The sequence below is a fragment of the Megalops cyprinoides genome, chromosome 6, assembly GCF_013368585.1.
Source record: "Megalops cyprinoides isolate fMegCyp1 chromosome 6, fMegCyp1.pri, whole genome shotgun sequence".
Lineage (NCBI taxonomy): Eukaryota > Metazoa > Chordata > Actinopteri > Elopiformes > Megalopidae > Megalops > Megalops cyprinoides.
The window spans coordinates 19,389,819-19,401,502 of record NC_050588.1 but is presented as its reverse complement, the minus strand read 5'-3'; the positions used below and the strand labels follow the sequence as shown (position 1 = coordinate 19,401,502).

Here is an 11,684-nt window from a genome sequence, read left to right as displayed (position 1 = left end):
TAGGGATTGAGATGATTTCTATCGATCTTGTTTGGAACATCCCACAGAGCGCTCTGTCCTATGAAAAAGCTTCACGGTTCGCACACGTATTCCCTGAGCGTCACTTAAAAGCTGCAGTCACTGACGTTAGCCTGTATTCGGTCACAGACGGGTCAAGCAAGTGAATTATCTGTGACTTCCTGAAACGTCGCGGCGCTGGGTTTGTGAAACTTGGTCAGTGAGACGAGATGGTAGAGGAATAATTGTAGCTATCGAAGTCAAGTACGGCTCGGAATATACGGTGAGTAAGAATATTTATATGTTTACATACCGTGTAAAGTTCTACCAACAAGCAGAAAGTTACCAGTTCGCAACACCTTTATGTACGTTAGTACATCGCTTGACGGTAGTATCAGCATACAAAAAGACTTATTGTCTCATTTTACAGGGTATGAAATAAAAACCATGGAGCCGGTTTTAATGTGCTGTTTGAATGGATTTCATAAATATTGCCATCATCGCACAAATTTAATCTACACCAAAAATGGGATGTTTGGACTTGATTAAACTGAATGACATTGCATGGTAATATTTGGAAATCATCAGATTTCTGTTTATTTTTTATTTACTAAATTGGTGATGCACGAAAAACAATAAAAGCGTTTTATAAATGTTTATTTAGATTGTGTGAATTTTCGATCGGTGCAGGCTACTTCAATTTAGGTTCACAACTAAACCCATTTTTTCATTTAGGGAAAAAAATCTGTAAAGCAGCAAGAAGTTATGTCCATGTGAATCTTTCTGTAATAAGTAACATGTGATTGTACGCTAGGATCTATAAACATCAGAACGTAAGCGATTACCTGCAACTGATCACATTGGTTTTTTGCGTGTCACATGCACCCTGTTTTCAGTAGAGCACGGGACTGACCGTGACACCCTTGTCTGCGAGATAACCTGTTGGATCTTCCTTGATAGGATGCCTGCTGTCACACAACCTGCTCAGAGTACTGCACATCTGACATAGAGACACACACACGCAGACGGACAGACAGGCAGACAGACGCAGGTGTGGCCAGAGCTGATGGAGAAGAAGGAAGAACGTAAGGACAAGTACTTTATAGTCATCAGAGGAAAGGCCAGGAATGGCTACAAGTCGGTGTGCAAGGGCTGCATCGGCAGGGTGGAGGCGGAGACAAAGCAAGGGGAGTTGATTGGCCAGATGTACAGTGGCACTGGTGGGGTCAAGGGGGGCGGGGTGGTGAAGCGGGAGGACACGTACCCCCTCTCCCGCCACCAGGCACAGCTTCTGCTCTTCGTGACCCCGTCCCAGAAGCGGCTGGAACTGCTGTGTAACCCTCAGCTGTTCACAGCCATCTGCGATCTGGCCCAGAACGACCTGGTGGTGGTGAAGCACAAGAAGGGCCTGCAGCCAGGCCTGGTCAAGAACCTGATGCAGATCGGGAGGCGGGAGAACCCTGACGACCTGCTGATGCTGGGGTTTGAGGTGGAGTTCGTGGTAAGCCTTCAGTGATGCGGCTTTGTGTGCCCTCAATATGGACAGACAAGCCACTTTTTATCAGTGGCATGCTGGTGTGAGTGGAGCACATTGGTTTGCTTTGGAGAGCGAAGGCATGTGATTGGCTTATGAGAGTTGGTGATTGACAACACAGGGTAGGCCCACCCATTGTAGGATTCACAAAGCCCCACTCTGCAGTCACTGGTAAACATAAGAGACGCTGGTCTGGAGGGGGTGGGTGCGCATAGCTAAATTTGTATCTTAATGGAACACTTTACCATCCTTTAGTTACTCTACATCTTAGTCATTGCTAGTCAGCACTGGTGCTAGAGGGCCATAGAGTAAGGCTCCACCCAGGTGTTTCAACACTTGATTGAATTAATCGCTGTCTTGTTGAACTACCTCTCTGGCTCTTGTGGTGTCTGTAGTTAACAGGAAACAGGAAAGCCTGTTGGATTGTGGCCCACTAGGCCTAGAGCAGAGCAGCCCATCCCATAGCAGTGTTGCTGTATTGACTATTGTGTAGATTCAAAAGCAGATTCACACTTTCCAACTAATATGTCTTACACAGAATAAAGTGATGCCTCGACAAGCTAGCTGGTAGAGATAAACTGGCCAACTGTGTCAGTAAATGTACATGACAAAAACTAATGCCATTTTATATTTTTTCTCCTACATTTGGTTACAGGACACAGATCAAAGTCAGCCCACCAAGAAGGTGCCCCCGCTCCCTCTAGTCAGCGCTGGAGACATTGTCCAAGTTGTCCCCAACTACACTGTCAGTCCACGAAACCTTCAGACTGAAGGTGAGGTTGCTGTTTCCTGGTGTCCAGTGAACTGAGAATGAGAAGATTTCATCTATTCACAGCATTCACAGTGTGTAGGAGGGTGCCACTGGATGTTGCAAACAAAATCACATTTGTTTAAATTTGGTTCCAGTTTGGTTTTCTAGTCACGCCACCATAAGGTGCACCTGAAGGCTGAAGTAAAGTCTTGTGTGTGCGTGTGTGTGTGTGTGTGTGTGTGGTGTGTTTGTCAGCGAGCAGTATTGTTTTTAGTGTGTGGAACTGGAAGAACAGGCCCAGGAATGCAGAGAGCATGTGCTTCTCTGGCAAGCGAGCAGGGAGAGCAGTTCAGGAACATTGTGTTTCACAGCTATGTCCGAGTCACGGGATTGGTCTGGTGACATCGTGCCTGGTGTCACCCTCTACAGGTGTCAACAAGAGGGCGGTTTCGCGGATCCCCTCACTCCCGAACTCGGGGTCTCGAGGCGGACAGGCCGGAGGAAGCCCTCCCGGCGTCCCCCAAGCCCCCACACCACAGTGCCCCCTAGAGGTGGGGTCAATGGTGGAGGTGGAGGCTGGGAGCGGGGTCACCGTGTACGGGGTGATACGATGGATAGGGCTACCTGAGGGACAGAGGGACAGCTGGGCCGGCATTGAACTGGTGAGCGGCTGAGACAGCTGGATTTCATCTGTTCAGTTTTTTTTTCTTACTTTCTCCCTCTCCCTTCCTCCTGCTCTCTTTCTTGTCATCTCTTGCCTTCTCTACCTCTCACCCTGTTTCATTTAATGAATAATTTGAATTGCACTTTGAATTTATTGGCATGATATCATAATGTATGATGTCGGCAAAACAGAGTTGCAAATATGAGCAATATGAACAGTTGTCATACTACCACAAGCACTACTGCTAATATCTATATGTATGTATTTGTAAGAAATAAACTGAAATGAAGGGAAAGAAACTGCTAAACAAATATAAATGTGCCCTAAACTCTGCAGGACTATGAGATGAGCGGTTGCTCGGATGGAAAGCTTGGAGCCCAACAGTATTTCACCTGCAAAGGAAACAGAGCACTGTTTGTCCCCTTAAAGACTTGTAGACCAGATGGACGCTTCCAGTCCCTGACTGCTGTGGAGGAGGCACCCAAGTATCATGAGCTCTTCCCAGGTGAGCCCCCAAGTCACACATAGACCTAAGAGTTTCACAGGGATTAATGGCACAGAACAACTATGCGCATAGAACAGATATGATGTATGTATACAATACATGCGATTAACATCCATGAACATTCACACACAGATAACAGAGTTCCACTACTTATAACAGCAAGTAACATTCACACACAGGTAACTAGGTTCTACTGCGATTAACAGCAAGAAAGCGCATGGACAAATGAGTTCTGTGGGAATAACAGAATGGAACACACAAAAACTATGGAATTTCACTGGAACAGCACAGAACATTGGTGTGACTTGTCACAGAATCAGATTAGCCATTATTTATGAGTCATGTCATATATTTGAAGATATTATGTCAAACGACTTGTTTAGTCCTGGTAGACCTGGATCAAGGACAGTTAGGGCCTGTGAACATTTCCAGCATGTTGTAATCCTAGAATGTAGGATATTACATATCTCATTCACCTTACAGGTTCTAGGTGTAGACATGCATTCTAACTGCATGTTAGTCAGTTAATCAGACGTGCTTCAGTGCTTTGCCTCATTTTGGTACCTTCACTTTATTTTAACTGTGTCAGTGAACTGGGGAGTGCTTCAGTGTTTTGCTTTGTGGCATGGGTTTTCCTCAGACACACCTCTGGAAGAGGGGGTTGAAGATGCCCCACCCATCCCAGAATCGGAGGCCCTGGCTCTGCTGGAGGGCAGGATGAAGGGGATCCAAGGCCACTACAACTCATGCTACCTGGACTCCACGCTGTTCAGGTGAGCTGTCTCACTTTGCTGCATGGCACATCATGCTATAACGATGCTTTAGTTGTGCAGCTGATGTTTGTTTTCACTGTGGCACTGACTTGTGTGGCTTTGTGTTCTATTCTGACACTTTTGTTCGAAAGTGTTCTAAGTTCTTTTGTAGGTGTTGTTGTTCATGTGACCTGATTATGTTCACTTACAGTACCACTCAAAAGTTACCTACCTACTCATAGAAGGGTTTTTCTTTATCTTTACTATTTTCTTCATTTTTACTTTTCAAAACTATGAAATAACACAAATGGAATTATGCAGTGACCAAAAAATGTTAAACAAGTCAAAACTATCCTATATTTTACATGCTTAGGTTCTTAAGATTCTTTTTTTTTGTTGAAAGAAATTTAAATGAGGGCATCAACTTCACTATTTATATTTGTTTAAGAAAAAATTTCAAACATTTAAGCACAAGTCTTTAGATCAAAATGTCTTTGAATGCACGTTTTCCATTATCTTAACCAGGTGTGTCCGAAATTTTGACTGGTACTGTATGTGCCTGTGTTTTGTAAGTCACTCAGGGCCATAGCATGTGCCCAAGGAATAAAAGCGATGTAAATGTGAATGTAAATGTTTTTTGGGTCACACGACCACCTGGTCTCCCTCATTCCTTTCATGCTGATGTCACAGTGCAATGAACTTTGGCAATGCAAGTTCCCTCAGAAGTTTTGCATAACTGTGCTCTGACCCAGGTCTTGTTTTCAGTAATTCTGTCACATGTCGTGAGTTGTGTGTTGTGAAACCCATCAGTTCATTGCATGCTTAGATGGACGTCTTTGAGGAATCTGAAGTCAGCATTACATTTTTAGAATTCCAGTATAATAATCTTGCATTATTGGGATTAAAAAAAAATCTGTTCCTTTTTTCGGGTCATAAGTGGAGTGTGGTCATGAACAGGTGGAAAAGAGGCTGAACAAGTTTAATGAATATGCCTAATTTGTCTCAGATGTGAGCACTGATTCCTCTTGTGGGAAACCATATAAATGGGGTTCTGGATAAGTTAGGTCATACACTCTATGCCCCCCCCCTCTCTCTCTCTGTCCATTGTACCAAAAATTGAAATTTCATGTTTGCTAAAGATCTGTCAGTAGTATGTTAAATCAAATCGATCAATGAATCAACCAACAAATGAACCAATTGATCAATTGTCCAGCTAACCAACTGACTGACCAGCTAACTAACCAGTCAGCCAGGCATGCAGTAAACAAATGACATCATCTGTGTCTCTGCAGTCTGTTCAGCTCCTCAGTCACCCTGGACAGTTTGTGTCGCAGTCCTGGGGTGTCAGAGGAAGAAGTTCCCTCCATCCTGAGGAGACAAATCGTCAACCGCCTGCGCAGGTACGGAATAGTATATACAGCGGTGCAGGTACAGATGGGTATGTACAGTGGTGCAGATAAAGATGAGTATGTACAACAGAGCAGGTGCAGATGAATGTGTCCCACCGTAGGTTCAGATGAGTGTGTACGGCATGAACCGACTGTGCAGTTAGATACACAGGTCATGTGTCAGCCAGCTGCTCGACAAACGTGATTGTCCACATTTGACCCAGCTACATAACTACACGCATGTGTGATGTGTGAGACGCATCTGCAGGGCAATCACTATCACAGCTGGGGAAGTCTACTGAACACACAGAATTCCTGTAGAAAGATTATGCATGCCGTCCGTGGCTGTAAAACTCTTTGCATTGTAATTAGTGGGCCCATCCTAACACAATGAGAGTATGAGTCCAATTTCTAGTGAAGTCATAACAAATAATAATAGTAATAAAATTATAAAAACAATTTTACCTATGTAATGTTATAGAGCTGATTTGGCAGTAAACACACTGTGGTGCATTGGCACCCTTTGACATATTTGTGTATGAAACTGTCATATCGCAAAATGGTGATAACCCATGAGAGGTCCATACAGTCTAGGTGAGTGTTACGTTTGTCAGAGTCATTCAGGTCAGGGTACATGTTTGTGGGCAAACACAGTCCAGATAAGGGTAATGTGTGTGTGTGTGTGTGTGTGTGTGTGTGTGTGTGTGTGTGTGTGTGTGTGTGTGTGTGTGTGTGTGTGAGTGTGTGTACAGGGAGTGACTTGAACTTCTTTCCCAGACAGGGCTTTGTTCCGTGTGAGAGTGTGATGGCCTTCCGCAGACAGCTGGGGTGTGACTCGTTCCTGACGGAGGAGAAAGGTACTCCCCTCTCACACCTTGGCTGCTGGCGTGTTTCTTTTCTTTCTTTGCCAAACCCACATGGATTTTTGAGTGTTTTAAAAGGTTTTAGGTAAGCAGCAGGTGTGACCGCTTACAATAGCCTTTTCAAATGAATAACAGCGGAAAAAATAACTTTTCATTGTTAAATCTGTTTTTTTTGTTAGTCATGGACATGTTTAAACTCCATCAGCATGATCAGTCAGTGATGTTGCAAGGTTATATTTGTACAGGATAATAATGACAATTAAATTTCAGACCAAAGTGCATTTATTGGTTGAATAATTAATTTCACAAGTTACAATGTCACATGACCATTAAGTGAAGTCCACGGTAAAGTGGTATTGTAAGCTTCAATTGTGAAATGATTTCATTGTGAATTGTTTTTCCCTGCTATTTCACCACATTTCTCTGCTCCCCCCTCAGACCCAGAGGAGTTCATTACAATCCTGCTTCAGCGGCTGCTTCACGTGGATCCACTCCTGAAGCTCAGGTCTTACAAACCCTCCTTTTAGTTCCACACCCCTCCTCACTTTTCTTCTGTACTCCTTGCTGCTCCCTCCTACTCCTCAACACATCTGACTACCTCTCACTTCTTCTTCTTTTCTCTTCAGTGCCCCCCATTGTTCCCTGCTGTCCCTCACTAATCCGCTTCATCTTCAAGTTATCTCACAGCAGCTCACATGCTACCCTGATGGTTTCTGATGTCACCCTTTCTGAACCACGCCCCTTTCAAATGCTATCTCAGCGGCAATCAAACAGCTGATTCGTGTGTGACTGTGGGTGTAGCATGAGTCTGGAATGGAATCTAGAGAATGGAAAATATAAGGGGTTATACACGTGGACATGAGTATCTTGAGCCTATTAGGAAAAATAATTATAAAAAGCTGAAATGCTTGTCTGTTCTGGTTTTCAGGTCAGGGAGTGAGATTACTCAGGATTCCTATACCTTCCAGATCATTCTGGACAAAGAGCAGGTGGGCCCGGTGCCTACAGTCCAGCAGCTCCTGGAAACTTCCTTCCTATCATGTGACCTCAAGTTTGAAAAGGTGGGTTTCGTAGCCACTGAGAAAGTGCTGGTATCACTGGTGGAGAGCTACCACTGGAGTTGTGTAATTTAGTGGAGGCATATACAGGGAACAGAAAACCTGGAAAAATATCTGTATTCTTAAAAATATTTATTTTACACCTCATTAGATTGGCTCTTATCTCAGTTCCTTATCATTTTTCCTGTATGTTTTTGGTTCTTTTAATTATAAGGTTTCTCCTAGTTCAAGATGCAGTTGTACATGATTTTGTAATATTCCTACATTAGATGCCATTATCCATATTGTGTTGAATAAACCTGTGCAGCTTGAAAAGAATAAATCCTTTTAAGGGGAAAAAACTAAACTCTTAAATTCTGACATGCTCATGCCTATGTAAAGATGGCCATGCCTTTAAATCTTGGGCTCATATATATTCCTCTTGTTCCCCTGTCTCAGGTCCCATCCTGTTTGATGGTCCAGATGCCGAGATTTGGGAAGGGGTATAAGATGTTCCCCCGGATCATACCATCCACAGAGCTGGATATCACAGACCTCCTACACAACTGTAAGCATTGCCAATCATTAACCACAATCACAACAATACTCACGCCTGTTCCTTGCATGTGGTGCTGAGGTCATAGTACTGGCCTATGCTTCCCGCAGCAAGTAATTGGTATTCATTATTAGGTTGTGTAAGGTGTTAAAAATGTAATCATTGCAATGCATCTGTGGATGGAAGCACAGTAAGGACACCTTACTGTGAATTTCATAATGTAACAGTGTTAAAAACAGCTTTCCCAGAGGACTGATTTACCCCTCCGTGATACTGCAGAGAGATACTCTCTCACCAGGTATATAGGAATATATAAGGATATTACATGTTGTGGTGGCCACAAAGATAAATGCGGGGGAATGTTAGCCAGGTTGAGGTGCGGTGGATGTGAAATGATGGTGAACAGGCCCTTATCCCTCTCCCCCCAGCCCCTCGGGAGTGCTTCCTTTGTGGGGGGCGGGCGGAGCTGGAGTGCCCTGGGTGCCTGGGGGACCGTAAACTGCAGCCAGGGAGAATAAAGCAGTACTGCACCACCTGCAGCACTCAGGTACAGAGATACAGAGCCAACATGGCATTTACAAGTAAAGACAATATACATTGCAAATGTAAATGCAAATGCAGAGAGAGTACACACTTTGGTCAAAAGAACATACTTATGTTTTGCAGTGGTATTTTCCAATGGTGTAATGGTCATTATGCTCTGTTTTCACTGATACACCCGATGGAATCCTCATTATATCCTGTACTACACTTGGCACAAACGGCATAGAGTACTCTGTGTCTGCAGACCCCGCACGGTTTTGATGTCCTCCCCTCCCCCTTGGCTCACTCAGGTGCACTCTCACCCGCTGCGGAAGGACCATGCCCCTCGCAAGCTGCCAGCGCCAACGGACCTCCCCGTGGACGGCCCCATGCCCAGACACAAGCTACAGCTCTTTGCTGTGCTCTGCATCCGCACCAGCCACTACGTCTCATTCGTCAAGTTCGGCCCCTCCCCGCGCTCCTGGCTGTTCTTCGACAGCATGGCCGACCGCTGTGGTGAGACGCTAGGTCCCTTGTCTTGTCTTGAAACCCCGCGCCCTCACGGTCCTCAGGTTTGAGCAAACCCAATTTAATTATAACGGCCGAGGGAAAATAAATAGTTTTCATACAAAAAACTATATCCAGACTGTCCTTTTTTCTTAAAAAAAGAAATGGTTCGGTGTGCTCCCCTGGAACTGAACGTGAGTGCAGGAATGATAGCGTTCAAAACACGGTTCACCTTGAAAGTGGATACAGGTTAAAAAGGATAATGACTTCAGTCAATACCAGCCTCATTTCACTTTGCTTTATTATGGCTGTATCACTCCTAAGATTTTTGGCAGCAGCCTCTATCGCAGTTTTGATGTTTTTCAAGAAGTATTTGGCAGTCCTCCTTAGAGCTGAACCCACACAGTCCTATTTTCAGGTTTTAATTTGTTTTGCTGTTGATTTTGGTTTTAATTCAACAAAGGACAAGAACAGTGAGAAACAAGTCGGTATTGCCTTTTTCCCATTCTGAGTGGGGACTGTTCCTTTTCTTTAGTGAGGTCAAACCCACCTTTTTAATTTCAGTTATGTTCTGCTAGATGGGTTCTGACAGATGATGACTATGATGCATTGTGGGAAAAGGGTAACCCATCAAGGTACAGCAAAGAAAATACAGGCCCTTTTGGGGCTTTTTAGGAAATATTGTAGAAATGTTGATAATTCCCTTTATTTATGTGCAGTAGACACATAGTTTAGGCTCAATCTACATTTTCTCACTCTCCTCAGGCGATGACAAAAACGGCTTCAGCGTTCCAGAGATCAAGGCCTGCCCGGAGGTGGGAGACTTCTTGTCACAGCCAGAGGAGGAACTGGCTGCAGCGGATCTGTCAAACACCAGCAATCTGGTCAAGAGGCTACTGCAGGACTCCTACATGTGCTTTTATCAGCACCCGTGTGTGTCCTTGAAAGAATAACTACATTAACTCCCCACACAATCTAACTGCCATGGTGCCTCCTCCCTAAAGGTAAACTAAGAAATTTCAGCGTCAGTTCAGTGCCACTGCAGGTTTTTTTTCCCCAATTCCTACATGCTGCAAGTTCTGCAGTCTTTGAAGTGTAGGGAAAATTGGGTCAGAAAATTGTTGGACTTTTTTACAGTTGTCACTTGATGGCCACAGTGACATTGCAGCTAGATTGAATACTGCCACCCCCCGCCCCCCTCACTCCAGCCAACCCAAGGTGTCCCAATCTTTGGTCATCACGTCATTGCACTGCTGCATTGTTACGGCTGTGGAATCAAGTGGATGTACAGATAACGGCTGAAACATTTGCTGACGTCACTGCGATTTTGTCAATGACTATGAGCAGAGTGCAGTGGACATGCCTTTTTCTTCTTACATATGAACTTAGCTGTAGCACTCAAAAAGAAATGAAGGATTCCATATGTACATTTACCAAAATGTGGAAGTGTGTTGTTTGTGTAAATTTGTGTTTTCAAATTAATGCTTTAGTTTAAACAAATGGACTCCAGGAATGAAGGATGGTATATTATTCAAGTTTAAACTGTATGCACTGCCTCAACAATAATATCATTTGAATGTATTGGCAAGTAGCTGATTCTACCAATGAAGATTTTATGCAACGGGTAGAAGGAAGCAAAGGAGTGTAAATAAATGAGATGAAATTAGCTACAGTTTTTATATATATTTTTTTTTTTTCTTGAACTGACAACATTGTCATTATGGTAGATAATTTACCATACATTCATGTCAAGACTGTTACCTTTTATGTGTGCATACTAAATCCAGAAATGGAGACTAATTCAAAATGTATGTCTTGTTGAAGATTAAAAAGTGTATCCAAGTTGCTAGCGGTGTGTGAGTGTTTCATTCATTATGCTTTAGCACTCCTGCCTGAGTGTACAACATGGTGTAATGAGACAAATCGAAAATTGCAAACCTAAATTCCAAAGTTAGGTTGAAAAAGGAGAAAAGTATTATATACATAATATACACATATTACATGTACTTATTATATATCATAGACATATATATGTGTGTGTGTTGGTATATATACAAGTTCATAGGTGTGCTGAGTGATTTATATATAGAATGTGCATTTCTGAGGTGGGACAAAACACAATGCCTGTAAGCTTGCCTGTGGCTCTTGTCTACTTTTAGTACTCTGTTCACAGATTAATCATCTTGCTAATGCCAGCGGCATGCTTCTTTAGCAGAGGGTGTAGCCTACAGTGACACAAACAACACAGACCACAAAACCACCAAATTTCTGTAGTGTTTGACAGCTCTTCTTTAAGGTGACTTTAAGATGTTCCCTGCCCCGATCCTCTACCCCTCATTTGTACATCATATAAACCAATGTGTCAATGTCTGTCTGTTAGTTCCTGTTACATGAATGCGTCCTGTGTCTTACACCATTCAACCAGCAACTTCAAACCTTGAGTGGAATCTGATGAGATGTAATGCTGATCTTACTGATTAGAATAATATTAGTGGTATGATCCAAGGCAATGTTGCTCATGTGAGTCATTTTTGGCATCATGTGAGTGCTATGCTGTTAAGTAACATTTGCTTTTAAATGTTTATTAGGTTGTATGTGCTCATCAATA

General features: G+C 43.4%; 1 protein-coding gene across 1 annotated transcript; it reads left to right on the top strand.

Annotated features, from left to right (window-relative positions):
- Window positions 1-150: 150 nt before the first annotated feature.
- cyldb (cylindromatosis (turban tumor syndrome), b) lies at window positions 151-10,741 on the top strand. Its single transcript, XM_036531866.1, has 14 exons — window positions 151-280; window positions 958-1,498; window positions 2,187-2,304; window positions 2,712-2,944; window positions 3,283-3,451; window positions 4,092-4,224; window positions 5,496-5,603; window positions 6,369-6,448; window positions 6,893-6,959; window positions 7,383-7,515; window positions 7,951-8,059; window positions 8,476-8,594; window positions 8,881-9,085; window positions 9,842-10,741. The coding sequence occupies exons 2-14, from the start codon at window positions 1,064-1,066 to the stop codon at window positions 10,027-10,029; spliced, it is 2,097 nt and encodes a 698-aa protein (XP_036387759.1). The 5' UTR covers window positions 151-280; window positions 958-1,063; the 3' UTR covers window positions 10,030-10,741.
- Window positions 10,742-11,684: the final 943 nt, after the last annotated feature.